Genomic DNA, 21,328 nt, shown 5'->3' with positions numbered 1-21,328 from the left:
AGAAATAAACAGTGAATTGACTTCATTTGGTTGGAACCGGGTGATGTCACACCCACTCGCTCACATACAGTCAATGGACTGGACCACTTTGTTCTCAGGAGAAGAGGGAAATACCAACTGTGTTTCCGGTTCATTTGAACCCGGTTCACTGGAATTTCCTTTAGTTCCAATTTTCTATTTTTTTTTTCTTCAACTTTTTGCTACAATCTTCATGAACTCTCAAACCCGTCAATTCACCTGCTAAATAAATAGTTTTCATTCATCTCTGCACACTTGGAATGTTTTCCAGCTTTACTGTGTTACTGGAGTCACACATAAAGCAACATTTTTTCTTATTTTAATTTGGCTTCTGGACACTGAAAAGTGTTTTTCATGTGGTCCCGCTTTTCTTTTTGAAGGGTTTACATGTAGATTTATAAAATAAGTTCAATTAATTTGAATATTTGAGACTGGAAGAATTATAAATCTAATTTATTTAAATATGTTGTAAATTTGTGCGGACTCTTTTATTCTGAAAGGACCTCTTTTTTTTGTAAAGGATAAACATGATGATTTTCCTTCATCTTTGTGCACGTGCACGTCCCAGCACGTGCAGGCATTACAGACCCTACGGTGCACCTTTCCTTCATTGGATCAGAGGAGGTTGCATGAACAAGCACTTGACCTTTGACCTGTGGCTGGGCTGAATGAGAGAGCACAGTAATAATAGCCGCTCGGTGCTGCGCTGCCCTCTGAGAAATAATAACCAGGCCTGTTAGACGACTGAGGAGTTTATTAGTCGCCGCTCAGAGCATTGATTTCTTTATTTTCCACTCTGTCAAAAGCTCCAAAGCTGCATCTGTCCCCCGTTTCCCAGAGGAGAACATCGCAGATGAATTATTAAACCCACACCGATATTCTTTGAATGTCCTAAAATCAAAGCTCAGCTTTTCAGATCCTTTTCTTTCCTCCCCTTTGTTGCTCTTTTTATAACTAAAATGGCATAATAAAACTGAAAATAAAAGCTCAACCAAAGCTGGGTTAGTTTCCTCATAAGGAAACAGAAACGAGAAAACAGAACCAAAACTCACAAACCATTTATGCGGAACTTAGAAATTAAAATAGTACGATGTGGTCAAAGTTTATTAAATTAGTACAAAGAAGTTCAGATTTGATACTTTTGATTTAGTTTTTAGTGACAATGGCTCTTCTTTGTTTACAAGGTAGAAATCTCCAATATTATAAAAATATTTGCCAAAGCATTTGTTCATTTTGATATTTTACTTTCTTACCATCAGTAGAAAATTTTCAATTCATTCCTGCAACTGTTTTAAATATTTCGTTTGTTTCGTCTAAAGTCCCTCATTGAATCTGGAATTTGTTTTTCCAATTCAGGCCCCAAATTTAGAAAAAAACTATTTATTAACCCTTGTGCGTGTTCTCCCTACCATGACAAAGGTGGATAAAGGTGGAAAGATTTCATGTAATCCATGGACACCACCTTTGTCATGGTAGGGAGAACACGTCAATGTAAGGGGGGGGGGGGGGGGGGGGGGTCATCTAAGATAGCACAAGGGTTAAATGTTTTCCTGTAAAAAAATAATACATTTTCCTATTGATTTATTCATTTTCCAAACCTTAATCTCTTTTGGGGTCATGTGGATGCTGGAGCCTATCCTGGCCACTGTAGGGTTCTCCAGTCGATGACAGGGCCGCAGGAATGTAATCAACCTCCTAAAGGACGATTTAGAAACACCAAACGACCTATGACGCGCGTTTTCAAAACCCACACATGCAGAAGGACAACATGGAAACATCTGGGATTTGAACCAAGACCTGATACCCACTCCACCAAAGCAGCTCCTCATGGATCTCAAGTCCAGGTGTCTTTTCTTAGGCCTGACAGACAACAAAAATGCTACTGTGAAAGCTAAAACCTCAACACGCACCGCCAAAATAAGAGTCCCCCGTCGGGGCTGGAGGAGGAAGTGCTTCACATCTCCACGACTGTTTGCAGCAGCGTCTGTCTGCAGCGAGCGTGAACGGCGCCAATCCGCCGCTTCCAGACAATCTTGTTTGAGCTCGGCAGGTGGGCTGGCAGCAGGTACCTCTACGGCTGCTGCAGATTATCGAGAAATTACGATAAAATTGCTTTTATGGAAGACGTGTCTTCAGCAGATGCATGTCAAACGCTTCCAAGCATAAAAGCTGCTTTTTATTATCATTATCATTTTATTTAACTGGATTTATTGGCTAAAAAAAAGGGAGAAAATGAATCAGAAAAACAACAGATTTGTTCTGTTTTTTAATTATCAGAAAATATAGGCTTCAGCGGGATTGGCTAAAAGCGCCATATTTTAGCCAATCAGAGCAGAGAATGGCAGATGTGTCCACATTTTACACTTTACGTGTCTAACGCTATAAAATATGCAGAACTGAATGATTAAATAAAATAAGTCAATGTTTCTCTACGTCAAGCTCGTACCTGGAGCTGCATTAAGCGTTTCTATATATATATATATATATATGTTTATTAATCTTCAGAATAACTAGGAGTTTTTGACGCTGACTGAAATGTAGAGCATGGAGGCAGCGGTGTCCTCCTCGCCTTGTCGGGGTGTCCAGCTCCTTCTGCCTTCATTCGGAAACATAAACTCTGCAGCCCCGCCGGCGTCCTCGTGTGGCGTCCGGGTTACAGACGCGCTTCGTCTCGTCTGAAACCTGCGGCGCTTGTGTGTGTGACTGGGAGGGATGGGCGGGGCTTGAGGGCGGGCTCAGCTCCGGACCGCCAGCATGGAGTTGATCTCCCAGATGAGGTTGCGGAGTTGATCCATGATCTGCTTCAGCTGCTGGTTCTTCTGCTTCAGTTTCTGCAGAAAAAGAAGAAATTCCAAAATCAGGATCAACTTCACGGAAACAAAAAACAAAGATTTGCAGAAAATATTAAACATCAGAAAACACTTTTAAATAAGTTAACATTTTAAAATTGAAAGAAAAATTGAACATATTGTATATTGAAAAATGTAAATAGAAAAAGAATTATGCAAAAAAAAATACTGAAGATTTAAATAGAAAATCTCTTTTAAAAAGCTCCGCCTCCAACTAAAATCAGGATAAACACAGAAAAGAAAAATTCTGAATTGAAACTGTAAATTCAGGGAGAGAAAGAGAAATTATAAAACACAAAGCAGCAGCTATTCAAATACTTATTTTTTATTTGGTACAGTTTTATGTTTACAGTTTTTTTTCTAAGTTTCAAATTTACCATTTTTTTCCAAATTTTCTGTCAAGTAAAAAAGTTTTAAAAGTTTCAAATTTAAAATTTGTACTTTTGAGTTTAAAACTGTCTTAAAATTGTATATATATATTTTTAAATTGATGTTTAGTTTTTACATTTACAATCTGTTGATTCTAATGTGACATCGTAGGAAAACTTTACTAGTTTTACAAAAAAGGCAACAAAAACAACGGAATTCTGGTGTCAAAGTTTTTGTTAAATCCAAACGTTCTGATATATAAATTCTTCTTTGTACATCAGAATCTGACTTTTATTCTTCTTTCTTAGATTTGTGCAGATGGTCTGACTTCTTTAAGAATTCAGGCAGAAATGTTGGGATAAATTTAAAAAATAATTGATAGAAATCTGAGATCAAATCAGAATTATGGTGGATTTTTTTTTAACCTCAGAAATTTGACTTTTTTATGTTTTCAAGAGTTTGTTTTTTTCCCACCTTTTTGTGTGACTTCATCATTTAAACTAAATTATACCTGAGACTGACAGTAAATGCGTCATAATCATGATAATGCCTCCCATATGAGAATCATCAGTGTTGCAAAAGGCTTTTTGGACTGTAAACGGTTCTAAACTGATCCATATTTTATAGGTTTGTCTACATTATTTTTTTAAATGAAACGTTCAAACATGTCGCTGGCTGACGAAAAACCTTAATCAGAACCAGAAACGCATCAACGCCACATAAAAAGCGGGTCGTGAACGGTGAAGTGTGGTTAATGCGCCTGGTGCAACACTGTGTCACAAAAAGGCTGATTCAGCAGCATCCAAACCAAACCGCACACGTTAGCTAAGCTTACAGTGTAAATACACATTTCTGAGGTTGAAGTCGGTTTCAGGAAAAATACATTCAGCTGGTTTTCACTAAGCAAGAACAACTGCTGGAGGAAAACGAAATGACATTTAAAAACATCTGTGTATTTAACAAAATATGGACAAATTCAAGCACTGAGAAAGTGTGTACATTAGTGTTAGCATAGCACAGCTGTGCATAAAGTGCACATCTGTCTTTCTTTGTCTTTTTTGAGCCTGCTAACTTGTGTTTTTGTTTTCTAATCCTGACCGGAAGCAGTGCAGTGGTGGACACTCCAGCACAAAAGTCAATTAGCAGGATGCTAACACTGTTAGCGGGATAATGAGTACAGGTAATTAGAAACAACAATTTAAAAAAAAACAATGTTGTTGTTTTACTCTGCTAATATAATAAAGGCTGAAAACTTACTTAGTTAGGACTTGAAACAATTTTTTATATTGACTGGAAATAGTGCAGTAATGAAATGATAAGCACGATGCTAACGCTACTGGCGGGATACTAATTTATGAGAACTGAACCAACATGAATGAAAATAATTACAAAGCATTTCCTCCATGCTCCTTTGACAACAAACTAGTTTTTAGTTGCCGCTCATCTTCCAACAAGTGTTCAAACACAAACCGTCAGAGTTTCGTTGAAGTACACATTTCCAATTCCACCTTAAAAGAAGCTCACTTTTGACTTAATACTATTTACTAAAAGTGAGAACTGGTCCAAGTGTTTCGTCACCCACAGAAAACGGTTTACTGAGTCGATTCAGTCGCTATTCTTTAGCAACATGGACACCGTCCTGTTGGGGCCAGACACCGTCAGAAAGCAGTGATCGAGTCCGTCTGAGCATACGTCTCTATGGCAACCACTCTCACCAATCAGTAGTGAGCTTGTTGGAGGGCCACAGTCCCTACTGCTTGAAGGCGTGCTGCACAAAATCTGTCAAACGTTTTGAACGTCCTAAGTGGGAGTAAGCACCTACTTTTATTGAGGCATCTGATTGGTCGGTTTATAACTTGAATAACTTGAACTACAAAAAATGAGGATTATCATACGAGTATTTTATGACCATTAATTATCATTGTAGATGGTTTAAAAAAACATTTTAACACTTTTTTGGCAAAAAAAAGCATTGTGGTCTATATTCGTCAATCAAGTGAGCATCGATGCACACTGGTTTTTTGCAGAGACTTCTGGGAAATTTCTAGGGCACTGGATTATACAATTATAGATTCGTACAGCACTACAAAATGGCGAACGCACTATGTCATGCACTATGTTATTCACTATTTAGGGAGTAGTTAGGGAGTTCGGACATGGTCTCTGGGACTTTGGCTTCTTGGAACCAGCAGGTACTTCCTGTCTGGAACGCCAGGGGGAGGGGTCACTCAGTCCAGTTCTCATATACAGTCTCGTGTTATTGCAGCCTGAAATACTGCATGTGTCAACGCTGTTGTTTTTTTCTGTTTGCTAATCTTCAGGCTCATTAAACCTCATCAAGAGGTGAAGCTGATTGGTCTGACAGAAGTGAAGCTCCTGGAGCAGCACCTGTAATCGTCAACGCCAGCTCAAACGCCACGCCTTGCCCTTTCTTCCCATTTAGAGGCATGAGCGCAGCAGAACACCTGGCCGTTCCTTCAAGAGTTTGTTCAGAGGAGAATAATTAAAGCATGAAAGCTTTCTGGATGTTTTCTCCTGCACACAATGAACACAAGAGTCCCAGCTGCCTGCCGAGGTCCTCAAATATTAGACGACTTCATCAATCCTCACCGCACTTATCGCTAAGCCAACACGCCGCACTGAGAGGAACACAAGTGCCTCTGAAATTTCCCGCCCCTGTTTTTGTCAGCCCCTCGCCTCTGAATGCTCAACAACCCAGATCTGCAAGGCGGCATCTGCTGTGGAGCCAAGAGCTCCAAGTTCCTGGAGACTCTGAGAAATAAGTCAAGCTCAGCTGCTGAATGTGAGCAGCATTTGAAACCTTAAAAAGTAAAAAAACAAAGCAAAAGGAGAGCAAATTTAGCAACAGCGGAACAACAGAAGAACGCACTCGAGGGGGGAAGAAGAGGATGAGGAGCGCTCCTCCTCAGCATCTGCAGTGCGGTGAAATCTATTAAGATTTAATCCATCTCACTCTCAGTAACACTCCTTTAGCCATGACTAATTACCAGCCATTTTTGCAGTGCAGATAACACCTTGAGCAATCGATTTCACACAGCTCTCTTAATATCAAGTGTTTAGCTGATTGTCCTTGGAGATATTCCATAGCGGAGCATTTGGCGCCTCTCTCTCGGGGGGGGGTTTAAAGGCTCCTCTCACTCTTTTCTCCTTGGCATCTAACTTTGATTTTGAGGAGGTTTCAGTGTGAGCGGTGTGGATCACGCCTCATTACCCTGACAAGCCCGTCTCGAAATAACCCGGTCACTTAGTCGGCACTGATCAGAGGACTCCATCCATCTTTAGAATCCGCTTAAATCCCCTTTCGGGGGTCACGGGGTTGCTGGAGCCCATCCCAAATACTGTTGGGCGAAGGTGAGGTTCACGCCGAACAGGTTAACAGGTCATGAAGCTCGCCTTTGGACTGTGGGAGGAACCCAGAAAAAAAAAACTATAAACCTGAGAACTCCAGACAGAACGGTTCCAGGTTCCAGGCGGGATTCGAACCTCCTTCTCACTGTGCGTGAAGAGTGCTAACCACTATGCTATCCTGCAGCTTGCACTAAATGTATTTGTGATGTCACTCTGTTTAAGGTTAGATTTTTTGTTTTAGGCCCACAGTGACAGCGGAACTATTATAAAAAAGCTCTTTGGCGTATGTTGATGTACAGCTGTTATCACTAGACATGATTCTGCAACCTCAGGGAGACCTCCCTCCATTCAGAAAGAAGCTCATCATTAGAGCTCCTCTAATCCTTCACATCCCATAATATGATACATTTAGAGAAGAAGGGGGAACAAAGCTAGAATAAGAGGCTGCTTCAACTATTCCACTCACCTACTCATGCTGGACCTACGTTAGTCTTCAGACGTGTGCCTGAAGACTCGGAGGAGTCTCCTTCTTCTCCTTTAAAGATTCAAAACAGGAACCTGAGGTTCAGGAGGAATTCTGGCATGTGTGGGGCCTCTGACTCATCTATACTGCTGGGTCATATTATATATTAGAGCTGATGCTCATTGTTCCTTCCTCTATTGCTTCATAGTAATTCAGTTTGAGGAGAGAAGCATGTTAACGTGTAATTTGCAATCAGAGATGAGGCAGCTGGCAGTTTTACTTCTGATTTGTGACGAGCGGAGACAAAGAACCGAAACATGTCGAGCCTCTTGCTTTGTTGTCCGAGCAAACAAAGCTTGTATTTGTCTTATCACAGCAGCTCTGTGCTATTTAATAACACACCTGCCTCTTTGGGACCAAACGTGAACCTTTGACTGAAAAAGAGACCTAGAGCTTTCACGTGTTTTAGAGGTTTTAATTGGATTCTTTTGTTCTTGCAGGAAGTTGACGTGTTTCTGACGAAGAGTTTTTCAGATCACGAGGAGTCATGTCGCTAAGGAAAATGAAAAAAAAAACCCACAACATCCTGGTCCCACCCTTGTCACCGTGGGAACTGGAGACCCACTTTCAAAAGAGACCATCACTTAGAACATTTGATAAGGTTAGTCTGTCTTGAAAGTTTCCCTCCTCAGAATGTTATTCTGAAACGTCCTGCAGAGAAATGCGCGTCCGATATACCAGAAAGAATAAAAAACTCACACTCGGCTCCTGAATTTGAGGCTAAACTTGAAGTATAAAACGCTGCAGTTCCTTCAATGACCACTAGAGGCTGGTTTCCTTAAAAGTCCAGCCTTACAACAAAAATAAACCTACAGAACAGCTGCTTACCAGAACATTTTTTTTGTTTACTGCATACACAGTGTGCCCTCATTTTTTTAGGAATTATCGTCTTAAAATGACCTGCCACAGGTGAAATGTAGAATTCTAGATGTTATAAGGCTGTAAAACTCCTCACTACACACACTTTCCTCAGTCAAACATGTCTTTTTTTAACTAAAAGTTGAAACTTTCGTAGAGAAAAAGTCCAGTATTATTGAACGAAGACAAACAACTGATAACGATCAAAGATGAATATAAATGTGGCAAAATGAATGCATTCTGGACAGGAGACACGGCTCAGAGATGATTGATAGACAATGTCTACAGCCAATCAGAACGCAGAACACAGTGACCATTGGGCATGGTAGTTATCGTAGCCAACTGAATAATAGCTGGTTGGTTTGTCCCTGAACGCACCTAGCAGATGCATTTATTGACCCTATGGCATCAGGACTTGGCCAACAGGAAACTAATTGGCTAAATAACACAAAAGGGGCGGGGACTGGGCAGTGTTTAGGAAGTGAGATCTTTACGGTTGGTTTTTTTGTGGGGTCAAGTGTGAGTTAGCCTGTTGGTGATGGCCTACAGCGACCATTAAATACAGAAATCTAATCAACGTCTGCTGTTGTACTAAAGGTTGCAGTTACTTAAATGACCACTAGAGGCCGGTTTCAGAGGGGAGCAGTTTTCTGTTGGGGAATGCTACATTACTAAAACGCACTTTTTGTGTATTTTCAGAGGGTTCCGTACCTACAGGTATTCTGTAGCTACTGAGGTTTTATTATTTATGTATAACTGAATTGTTTGATGAAGCTTTCAGTCTCATAGCTGCTAATAATATTCCCATTGGCAGAAACAACACAGCCAATCCACTAAAGAAGACTCTCATTCATAAATACGTCAAATGTGTATTTTATCATTTAAATGTTAAATTTCAGTAAAACATGAATAGACTAAAAAGTTCAATGAAAATGATATAAAAGCTGATTTATTCACTTTATTTCTTTTCTCTAACAGAGTAACAGGCAAACATAATATGTTCATGTCGTTTCCTGATGTCTGAAAAAACATCTGTCTGTTTTGGTTATTGAATAGACAAAAAGTTCTATTAAATGTTAACATCTTCAGACAATGACTGTTATGTTCTGATTTCTGTTTGGAAACTGAAACAAACATATTATCCTATTTGGTTTTGCTTGAAGCTATTTCCCCAAATCAAAACTTAATGTAAAAATTAAATTTTTCAATCAGAATGTGATAATTGTGTTTAAAAATGTTAACCTTTTCACTAATTCTTTTCTCAGCTGCTTGGGTGCGATGATTACAATTTTCTTTTTCTTTTTTTTGATTATCTACTTGTTATTTTAGTCTTCAAATCTCTACATAGCATGGTTTTTGTTTTGGTTTGACAGAAGGGTGGACCTAAAAAAACTGGAACGTTAATCCTTCTTTATGCTGAATCTTAACAGGTGAAACCAGAGATGTTCATATTTAGAATAAAGGTCTTAATCATGGCAGCAGTTCTGTCCAGCAGACAGCAATTCTGAAATACTTTTAATAGAAAATCCATATTAAAGTGCAAACATTATGAAATAAATGGCTGACATTTACTGAGAGAGAACTTTTATGAAATTTCTGAGTAGACATTTTAGGAATCCACCTGTATATTACTGTGAACTTTTTCGGAAGTTCTCCAGCACAGACTTTTACTTTCACCCCGCAGCAGACTTATGGTTCTGAGGGGTTCTACATTTGGACTGAGAGGCAGATCCTCACTGGTCAGGTACTATCGTAAGGCCCCAAAACATTGGATGACGTAGATTTGTGTAAGGTTTCTTTAAAAAAAAAAAAAATAATTAAATTAATTTAATTTAAAAAAAAAACGAATGTGGCATTTTATTTTGAAAATTTCATAGATAACTTTTGCTGCACCTTTTTGAAGAAAAAAAAGGGTTTCAGGTGAGAGAAAACTGGTGAACCTCTCCTTAAAGTGGCTTCAAATATCTTTACTATGAATTTAAACTAAATGCAATTTAACAAATATTCAAAAGTAAGTTTTCTAGTAGGAATTTAGTAAAACCAAAGCTTCCCTTTTGTCTTTTCAGTGATTATTTGTTGCAAGTTTGTTTTATTTAAATGCCAACATTGAAGAAAAAAATGCAAATTGACCAGAATTTTTTTGTTTAATGTTAAATTTGAGCTCTTTAAATCCATATTTTCCATATATCTCTGCAGGATAAATAATATATGTATAAGAAATGTAAAAAAAAAGTGGAGAGTTTGATTCTTTCTTTTTTTATTATTCTAACACAGCTCTTAAAACGGCTGCACCGTGAAGACAAAAATCCATAACTGATCCGAGTTGTGAGTTAATGAGGAGTACCTGTAGGATTTTTTTCTCTGACAGCATGTGATCCTCAGCTCCCTGCCAATTTTTTACAGCCTCATGAGTTTGAATGTCTGTAATAAAATAACCTAAAATCCTGCTGTTGTTGCCAGATAAATGATTAGATTTGGTTCCTCTGCTTCTTGTGGTTTTTTTTTTTCTCTTTCACCCAATACTTTTGAAGCCGTCTCTCCCAAATCAGATCAAAAATGCCATTTTTAACAGAAGGGTGGAACAAAAGGGGGGAAAAAAAATTTTTTTCATTGAAATCTCCACATTAGGATTCAGCTCCACGCTGAGGAAGAGTGCGAGCGACTGAAGCTCCAAAACCGTTCTCTTTCTGCGTCATCTCAAGATATATTTCAGCAAACAGAGGACATCGTTGGATCTAAAAGCAATTAGTCCCGAGGATGGGTTGCTGTCATTAAGGACGGGAAATTCCTAAACTGAAACTAGAAGGAAAGAAACGGCAAAAAAAACAGCAACTGAGGAGATTCACGTGAGGATTTCTCGGCTAATCCGCCCCGCTGCTCGCAATTCAAATCGCAGCTTTGACTCTGGCGGGGAATTACATGTGTAAGTGTCTGTGAGTGAGGAGAGGGGATTAGAAGAAGAGAGGAGTTAAGAGGAGTAAAAAGAGGAGCAGCGTTTTCTAACTGGCCCCTTAATGTCCTTCTGCAGCAGAAAGAGATCAACATGAAAAAAAAACATCCTTTTCTGACAAAAATAAAACCTCGCCGGATCACAGCTGGCTGTGATCTTCCAAGCAGAAACAGGTAAAAGACTTTCCCCGCAGCACGGGGGGGGGGGGGGGGGGGGGGGGGGGGGGGGGGCACTGAAGGCCTTTCCTTTTTCATCTAAACGACCAATCACAAACCACCTCCACATTTCCAGACGGCGAGCTTCACAGAATTAAAAAAAAGGCTTTTTCTCTTTATTTTGTGTATAAAAACATACTGCTTGAATAAATTCACCAGAAAACAGGAAAAGGAAAAGAAAAAAAAATAGCTAAGTATGAAAAAAAAAGAAGAATATGGCTGCTTTTCAATTGGTTTTATCTCCATAGCAACCATTTTATGTTTTGGATGTGAAGAACAGGTCGATGTCATTTTTAGGAGAATCGGCAAAAGTAAAGTTTTTTTGTTAACCACGCCCACATTCCTAATATAGTCATATTGCATGTCATACATTTCCACAATATTCCAGTAAAAAATGTGTAAGCAAGAGAGAAAGCTAGTTTTTCGGGCTCACTGTGCCAACGCCGTTTAAATCTACAAAATGTACTTCCAACTTTTTTTCCTAGGTATCTTCCCGACGATGCTCGAGGAGCGAGGAGGCAATACACTAAAATCCCTTCGTGGACTTCAAATTTGTAGCTGATACTAAAGGTGTTTATTAATTAAACTTTCACCTGCCAAGGTCAAAGGTCAACGAAACTCTGGTTGTGGTCTTAGACTTAACCTGTTGGAGTGTGAGTCAAATTTCTTAAAGATCGCTTGAACATAAGTTGTTCTTTCCCATTTTCGAGAAAGTCTGAAAATCGTCCATTTTTTTTTTACATTTTTCCACAAAATGGCCGCCAAGCCATCCCATAATAATTTCAAAACTTCCTTTTGATCTCCCCGACACATGTGTTTTGGTTTCATTTGTGTATTTTGAATATATATATGTATATATTTAAGGTCTCTAAGAGATTTTGGTCCCATTCATTTTTGTGATGGTTTCTCCCACTGTGATGTCACCATTTTTTCCCAAATTTGATATTTTATCAGGTCCTAGATGCAAGTAAATTTTGGGGTCAGATTTTTGCTCAGAGGCGAAGGAGAAGGAATTAAAATAGCAAAAACAAAACGATCCTTGCAGTCTGTGAGACAGAACAATAATTTAAAGCAAATAATTGCACCTTCTGCCATCCACATCAAATATGCATAACACCTATATCATCAACAAATGGACCAAAACCCGTCATTCCTGTCATTTCTGTTTCTGCAGCTTTAACCTCCCCAGGTTTAAAAAACAAGGCCTAAACAACCCAACCCCCCCCCCACCCCATTCCGACTTTAAACGCTTTAACAAAAACACAAGAAAAATGAGCGTAAACTCTGAGAGTTCCTAACAAGTGTGACAAAAACCTTGGAAAGCAGCGTTTGCTAAGTGGAAAGGTGCTTTTCCGCAAAGCGGCGAGCCACCACATTATGCAAAAACCCTCAAGGAAATCGAACTCTCTGTTAGGAAGAATTAGGACAACGCAAACTCAGGGGGCTCATATTTTTAGCACAGAATACGTCTACATTAAAAGCCTGTCAGACTCCCGCTTTAACAAAGTGCTGTAATTCCTGCACGGTGACGGGACCGCCTGGATCCTTTCATTTTTGTTTAGCTGCCATTTTTTAAGAAGAAGCAAAAGTGTTTTGGGGTAAATGAAAGTGAAAAGACAAAAATAAAACAACAAAAACACAACCAAAGCTCTCTCTCTCTATGTATATAACAGAAACCATGACTGGAGATGAATCTATGGAACTAATGAAATAAAAGCAGCCGATGCTGTGTCGCTAGTGTCAATAATCCTAAATCAACGCAAGTTAATCCATTCGATTTCATCATGAGATCATCATCTCACAGAGAGACTAGCTAGCGTCTAGGAAAAATACTTTTACTTAATTTAATTTGAATGTGAAGCTCTTATTGTGAAAAAGGGTTTTGGGTTGTCCCGGTTTGTGGAGGGTCGTAGACAAGAGCGGCATCTAAAGTTGAGTGCAGGTTTGTCTACCCTTGAGTCTCTTACGGCCACCTCGAGGGACGTCATGAAAACGGAACGTACCATTGTCGTGGGTGCGGTTAGTGTATCATGAAGTATTTGAAAGGTTAATGGTAGTTTATGATTTATGATGTGCGGATGATGCTGTTACAGGGAGCCCTTCGACTAGGCCGGCGCAGAATATAAAAAATGTATCAACACTGCGGCATCAACATGTGCAAACGTGTATCGCAAAAGACGGCGATAAATGGTTACGTTAAATGTTTACACATATGCATAGACAGAGAAACCATCATGTTTTCAAATAAAAGCCCAAGCGCACAACTACCTAAATGGTTCTTAGTTGTTGTCCATAAAACTTTGGTACAACCAGAAAGGTAGATATTTGTAGTTGTAGGTATTTCCCCAGTTACCTGCAATATAACTCGTGTTGACATGTATTTAGAGTTATGACATAGAGGGGATGTAATTTAACGGTGTCCTTACATCTATTGACCACGTGCAAATGTGCATGCACAGTGTGCACGTGATATGTAAGCGCCTGTAGGATGTCCACACGATCTACGATCTGATTATCTGATTTCCTCATTTCTAACGATCAGGCTGAACGCAATTATCACGTGAACAGCACTAACGAGCTCTTTGTGCAGTCCGTAGGATTCGGGGAGCTTAAAAAAAATTTGAAATTCGTACAGCACGCCTGCGTCTTACCTACTTCCCCTTATGTGTCGCCTGCAGCATAACCACAGAAAAATCTGCATTTTCTTTCTACGAGGCGGACTACAACCTTCATATTTCTTGCAGTCCACCTGTGTACAGATTCGCACATTTTACCCCTGCAAATGACCCATATCCACCAGTAAGGACAGCTGTGACTAAGGATTTAAGTATCTGCAGATGACTACATCAAAAAGAAGTTTAGCATTTATGACGTCCTTTCTCCAGGATACAAAATCCACCTGCTTCCAAAGGCGCTTTAATCAGGCAGCCCAAAGCTCTAAGTTGTAATGAGATCCTGTGCGTTCTTGTGTTGCTTGATTGATCTTCCATTGACATGGAATGAGACACAATCCATTCCACTGCCATAGCAGGAAACCCATCGATTTTTGGTGTCTAAATCAGACGGCACAACAATTGTCTTCTCGGCCCCCTGCTTTATGGATTCTGCTACAGTAAATGAATCCACGATGATTTATTCAAGCACGTCCAGGGGGGAGGGTGTAACAATCACTAGTACCTGGTCTGACTCCATCTAAACACAATAAAGATGTTAAAGTGAAGTAAAAAAATGTCCCCTGAAATGGACAAATAATAATAAACTGTCTTTTGGGCAACTAATAAAAAGCACAATAGAGGTGGGGGAGTAATAAGCTACTTACAGGTCTCTGTTTGTCTGGGGAACCCTATGACACTAAATGTGCCCTAGTCTACCATCTGACAGTATATCTATAGGGAACTGAGACAACCCGCTTTAATTTGCCTTACATCAGTTTAAAAAAAAGCCTTTAATTGACTTCATAAACTTTACAGCTTTTTCTCAAGGGGAAGGTTTTAAGAGGCAGCTTGTTCTGTGTTTGGCACAGGTTTTCCTGCGGGAATGAAGTTTAAGGGCGATTTTGAAGGCAGATAAAAGCTTTCTCTTGCAGCACTGGCAGGAATACAATAACTATGTTTTCATCCTTGCATACACCTATCAGAGACGTTCTTCCAATATGTCTACAGTAGTGAAGTGGAAAGCTTGGAGTGTCTGTCGGTCGACTCTGGCAAAATTGCTGCCATTGATTTTGTATCTGAGGCTAGTGGCCTTGGAGCTCCCTGCTAAGCACCCCATGTCTCCAGCAGGTACCTTCATCGATTAGGCTTCCTTCTCTGATTTGGTTTCTTGGGCAGTGAGTGAAAGGCGGGAAAAGTTATGGATGTTTTTATAAAAAAAGTAGCATGCGTTGATGCATGATGGCTTTTGTTTATGGGCTAAGACCTGCCTGATTCCAATAAATGAAGGTCTCACGGTGGTGGTCAAGCCTTTAAAGCGTTAAGTTTAGGTTAACTGCCTCCTAACCTGCTATTAAGGCATTTAAATTAAGCAATTTTACACTTCTATTAGCAATTTATTCCCTTCTATCACACATGAATAACACTGGTGGCTAATACGACAGAGCCTTAACCTTTGGATTCTCTTCCACAGACCTCACTGCTGGAATATGAGCAAAAAGATCAACCTTTCTCTCAAATTGAGGCAAAAGACCTGCAATAAAGTTTAAAGTTTTCAAACTAACAAACCTCTCTGGGTTAAGATAACTCTAACCCAAACCAGGTTTTACATTTCCCAATAGAGGGTTGGATTAATGGCTCGTGTCACTGCTAACATTTTGGTTTAGGTGATCTTTTAATTTGCAAATTCATTATTTATTTCTCCATTTTCCTTGATTAATTTGACAATTTAGTAACTGTGACACTCTTTGTGATGTAGGAAAATATAGAAATCCTTCCATTAAAAACTGTCTAAAAGATCAACAATACTGATCAATTCAAGAAAGATTTTTTTTAATCTTTTACTTCTATAATTCCTATCCTGGTTAGCAAATTAGGGAGATGAGAAAAACAGAAGGCCTATGAATTTATTTGTGTTTTAAACATTCTTTCAAAAAAAAAAGGAAATGACAACAATCTGTAAATTTAGGTTTTACTTTTAAAAACCAAATTTTAATCAACTGTATTTTTCAGAGTATAAGTCATGTTTTTTTTCTTCATAGATTGGCCAAGGGTGCGACTTACACTCAGGAGCGACTCAATTGTGATATTTAAACATAACTAGGCTCATATATTTGTTTTGTGTTTTTTCCCTAACAACTGTTTGCCCTTTAGTGGTTGTTTTCCGCCAAAAACTGCTACAGGGCACTGTAGATGCATGTATCTGTATTTGCTGTAGACAGCAATGCGGAAGAAGAAGCGCCGTTCAAAACAGACATTGTGTCCGAATGCCTTTCCTACTGACTATATAGTGCACTAAGTTGTGCGTTCGCCATTTTGTAGTGCTGTCTGAATCTACAATTCCAAAATCAAGAACTCTAGAAATTTCCCAGAAGTCTCTGTGAAAAACCAATGTGCATTGATGCTGACTAGATTGGTGAACATAGACCACAATGCATTGCGTCGGAACAATTTTTGCCAAAAAATGTATTTGTTGTTTTCGTTGTTTTTTTTAAATAAACCATCAACGTTTTTATCTTCAGAATTCAGTGGACTATTAAATAATCGCCGCCAATAACTTATATCAATTAGATTTTAACTTTGTGAAATCGATGACATCATCTGCCGTTTAAAAAAAAAAGTAGTGAGCTTGGCGTTTGAATTGCTTTTAAAATTCAGGGCACTACATAGTGTTGCACAATATAGTTTTTCAGTAGTTAGGGTGGGAATTCGGACAAAGCCACGGAGTCCGATAGTTTTCCTCCTAAACGTTATGATGTTTTTCTTATTTGCATAGAGACATCATTATTTTTGTTTTTATTTGTTTTTCTCCTTGGACTAATGCGGGACAGCAATTCACCAAACTGGGTGACAGAGGGAGAGACTGAAGAACAGTTAAATACACATTCATTCAGATGCAGCTCCTGCAGTATAGAAGGTAAGGAACGCTGTCAGTAACAGAAAGACTGGATGATCTCATGAACCCAGACATGGAGACGTGATTATCCATGCTTTTGTGGAGCTCTCTGAAACACAGAGATATACAGTCAAAGCCTCCATGTAGGGATGAGGCTAAAAACTTCAGACAGTAGCTTCTCCACATGCAATGGGAGCGTCTAGTTTATGAACACATCTCTGGACAAGCATTGAGCATTAAATTTGACACACGGCAAGAGCGGGAAGGGGACGCGAATTTGATGCATGAATCGCATTCTGTGTGAATACAGCATAACTTGGAGAATGTGTTCATAAATGTCGCACTTTTCTCTTACAAGTGCGACTTATACTCCGGAGCGACTTATACTCCAGAAAATATCGGACTAAAAACTATTTTTTTCCGTTTTATTTTGTCAAGAAAAAAGCAATCTAAATTTAAAAAAAAAAGACATTTACTTGATTTGTCTGAATCTGAAGTTTCGGCTCGTAACCATGGTGACCAGCCTGAACATTTTAACGAAGTTCTGACCATTTGGCGTTTGGATAATCTCTGTGCTAATGCTAAATTACTAATTTGCTGAGAAAGTTTGTCATTTCAAAGAGACAAGTAATTTCGTTTAACGTAAAAGAATGTGTGAATTAAATTACTTAATATATTCAGGCTGATATCAGAAAATATCACAGAAGATGTTTTTTCAAATTTTGGTGTTTGCATTGTATCTTTTTTTTTTTTAAATTACAAACATTTTCTTTTATTTCCATTGGTTTGTTTCTATTATAAAGTCTGTTTGTTTTTAAAAAAAGTCACAGATGTAAAATTAACTGACATACTTTGATTTCTTTGTATCAATAAATGTTTTTTTGTTTAAGTCAGAGATATACATGAAAAAAAACCTCAAATTTCATTTTTAAACAAAACAGTTATATCACAGGATTATAAAATAAATCAAATATGTTCCTTTTACTATCATTAGTTTGTTTTCTTGAATTGCCAAAGAAATACAAGGAACATCTACTGGGATTCATCAAACCCATTTATTGATTTTTACTTAAAGTAACTTTTTTTAGGCAGTGTTTTTATCCAAAAATGTAGGCAATTATGTTAAAAAACTGTTTATGCTTTTATATGAACATTTGACAAATACATTTTACGTTTATAGAATCAGTTCAGTATTTTGGCAGCCTTGCTGGAAGCTGCTGCTGCTGCATATATCCTTAACTACCATCATCGCTGCCCTAAAGGTGATTTGTTGATGGGAGAAAATGAAGTGCGTTTACGTCTTTACATCCATATGTTTACTCGGGGAACCTTTCTGTGTGGAGTTTGCATGTTCTCCCCGTGTATGCGTGGGTTCTCTCCGGGGTCTCCGGCTTCCTCCCACCATCCAAAAACATGCTTCATAGGTTAATTGGCAACTCTATATTGTCCCTAGGTGTGAGTGTGAGTGTGAGAGTGAATGGGTGTGTGATTGTGGACATTCTACCCTGCGACAGACTGGCGACCTGTCCAGGTTGTCCCCTGCCTTCGCCCACAAGTGGCCGGGATAGGCTCCGGCAGCCCCGTGACCCCAAAAGGGAAAAACGGTTAAGAAAATGAATGAATGAATGAATGTTTACTCGGTAATTGCATTCAAAGGATACTTCTTTTGACAGAACCTTAGGATAACATGTTTGTGATGGTGCCCCACCATTCCAGTCTCCTCCCATCACGTATTTTTAATCTCCTAAATGTCTTTGAGGTGTTTCTATCAACAAAGGTCCAGCTGAACGACTCGTCTGAGAGCAGAAACTCTGCTGCAAAATACAAACTTTGACTTTCATGCTCTCTGAGAATAGACAACATTTCTCTAAATATGAAAGCTCTTCTTAAAATCAGTCACGATCAATGGAAATCTCCAGTAAAGTCTTACTGAGTTTCTTCATATAGCGTTTCATGAAAATAAAGACAGTAGTTGCAACGGAACAGCTTCCATCTGCCTGCAGAAGATGTTGTTAGCGCGTGAAAGAAGAGGCGAGGTCGATAAGAAAACAAGTCTGTTAACTGTGCGTCACCGTCAGCACCATTCACGCACACACAAACAGGCTCTCGGATTCAAACGTTAACATTTCTACCTACGCCGGAAAAAGCAGCTTTCCTTTCACCGAATAAGAAGTGGAGGAGAACATGATGACAGGATTTGAAGCCAAACAAAACACGGCAGGCTTTCAGGTGATGTAACCTGCCCTTTGGCAGACACAGCAGAGATCCTCAATCTGCTTTTGACACAAAACCCAGACTCGAGCTAAATCTGGAAATAAATACATCCTATAAAGCCGTTCACATCCCTTTCAAGGCGCTTGATGTATTTTGCTCTCGTTTTTTGTCTTACTATTTTCTTGGTCGTGGTTTACTTGGGAGAATTTTGCACAATGGCAACAACAACCACCAAAAAGTGCAGTGAACAAAGCTGGTTTGACGGTTTTACCTGATTATCACCTGAACTCCACTGAAATTCTCAGCAACTCCCACACAAACGACGCAGCGACACAAGTCTGTGAGACTTCCAAACTGAAGAAACATTTTTAATTCAATTCAATTTGAATAGCCAAACATCACAACGAAAGTCGTCTCTATGGGCTTCGTACCTGTATTTGTAAAGTAAACATAAAATCTAAAGGAACATCCTTCCTAACCAACACAATTCAACTCTACAATAACTCAGTGTAGCAGATGACTTTTGCACACATTTTTGCACATTATCTGTTTTTAAATAGTCTTTAAATTACACCGCCTTATTTGTTTACATTTCTGCTACATTTTTGTTTTTAATATTATTGTTGTTTTTTTTATATCATTCTATTTTCTCTTATGTTTACTGCTATGGTGACGCACAAATTTACCACATGTGGGATCATTAAAGTACTTCTGATTCTGATACGTAGAAGTTTATAGGAAAATACTAAACTGAACTAACTAAACAGACTAAACTAAACTGGGCATTCCTGCCTTTAGACCCTCCTTCTCAGTAAGGAAAAGCTCCTAAAAAAACAGATTCCGGGGAAAAAAGAAGAAGAAGCTCATGGGTGTCCACATGAAGCAGGGATCCTCCCCCAAGGACGGACAGGCGATGTACACGAACTCTTAGAGAAGAATTAGCTTATCTAACTCTACAACTACATGCTTAAATAGTCCAGCAGATGAGCTTCATCCAGATGAGTGGGGGGACAGCTGGGGGTGGCGAGACGAGCCAGAGGCAGGATCCACAGCCAAGTGCAGCAAAGCAACAAAAATGTTGCTGCAACATACAGGATGTACCTCGCCTTCACCCAACATTGTCTGGGATAGGCTCCAGCAACCCCGTAGGGATGAAGCCAGTTTAAAAAGACGGATGGAAATCAATAGAAACAATAATAATTAGGATTAACAGCTTTGATCCCGGCGAACAACACAGGTACGAGCACCGGTAGGGCACGGCACATGGAGACCACAGCGGCAGAGAGCGATACAGTGACGGCAAAGCAAAGGAGAGAAGGACAAAACGCAGAACCGAGAAGCGGGAGAAATGTTCAGAGGAACAGAAAGGAGGAGGACAAAGACAGGTTATCATCACTGTAAAGAAATGGGGAGAAAAAATTAAGGGAACCAATCTCCCAAACAATCAGCACGTCTCTTTCCTGGTCTTATTACACTCAGGAGCTCGCATTTGTTTATCATCAGGCCTTTGCAGATAACAGGCCTGTTCTATAGATACGCTATCGCCCAATACCCGTGAAAATGATTTTACTCGTCAGACAAGAATGTAGCTCGGATGATTCTGAGAGGGAGTCAGGAGAAAAGCCAGACAGTGGAGGCTGGGCTCTTTTGAAATTATAAACAACCCCTTTGCTTTTAATTTCTCCGTCTCCGGCTTGAATAAAGAGGACAGGCTCGGTAATTAACGAGGTATTAAAAGCACGACAGTATGCAACGAGAGAAAGGGGAGGAGGAGGGTTAAGGGGCGCCGGAGACGGTGGCGGCAGAGTGGGAGAGACAGTCGCTTTAAGAGGCAAGAGAAAGAGAAGAACTGTGGAGAATTAATAACAGGCCAGATCTCTCCAAGGCCTCCTTAATGGGCTGTGACAGGAATTTATTCACACTTAGGCTGGTATTAAATCAAACACGAGGCGAGTGGCAGTGGCAGGCTGCAGCACAGGGGTGGGGCAGACGAGGCAAGTGGATCACCGAAAAACAGAGGGGTTACGCCACGCTGCACGGGTCAAGCATTACACCCTCTGCAGGGCATGGGGGGGTCAGCTCACAGGCTCTTAGGACAGGCAGAGGGAAGAGGACACGGAGCGCTCGCGGGATGAGTGATGTCCCCGTGACAGGGCAGCCTCCATGGAATGATTATGAGGCAGTGCAGAGAGCCGCCGTAAATCATCCTTCTACCATTCATTCCCCCCCTCCCCCCTCACCAAGGCAGGCAGCAGAAACGGCGTCCAACAGAAGACAAAATAAAAGCCTCTTTCAAAACTGTCTTCGTTTTTCTTCATTAACTGCCTTGTAAGCCACTCCGTTGAAAATATGACATGTTCTTGGGGCATTTCTCTGACAGGGGGGACAAATGTTAACAAAATTGACTCAAACTTGC

General features: G+C 39.7%; 1 protein-coding gene across 1 annotated transcript in view; it reads right to left on the bottom strand.

The window, feature by feature from the left end:
* Nucleotides 1-2,271: 2,271 nt before the first annotated feature.
* med30 (mediator complex subunit 30) overlaps nucleotides 2,272-21,328 on the bottom strand; it is a 52,396-nt gene continuing 33,339 nt past the window's right edge. Inside the window, exon 5 of the mRNA XM_004073754.5 lies at nucleotides 2,272-2,849. Coding sequence (XP_004073802.1) covers nucleotides 2,754-2,849 — 96 coding nt within the window. The 3' untranslated portion in view covers nucleotides 2,272-2,753. The remainder of the gene's footprint in view (nucleotides 2,850-21,328) is intronic.

Source organism: Oryzias latipes, chromosome 11 (assembly GCF_053564925.1).
Source record: "Oryzias latipes strain Hd-rR chromosome 11, Olatipes_Hd-rR_3.1".
Taxonomy (NCBI): domain Eukaryota; kingdom Metazoa; phylum Chordata; class Actinopteri; order Beloniformes; family Adrianichthyidae; genus Oryzias; species Oryzias latipes.
This window is presented reverse-complemented; position numbering and strand designations above follow the sequence as displayed.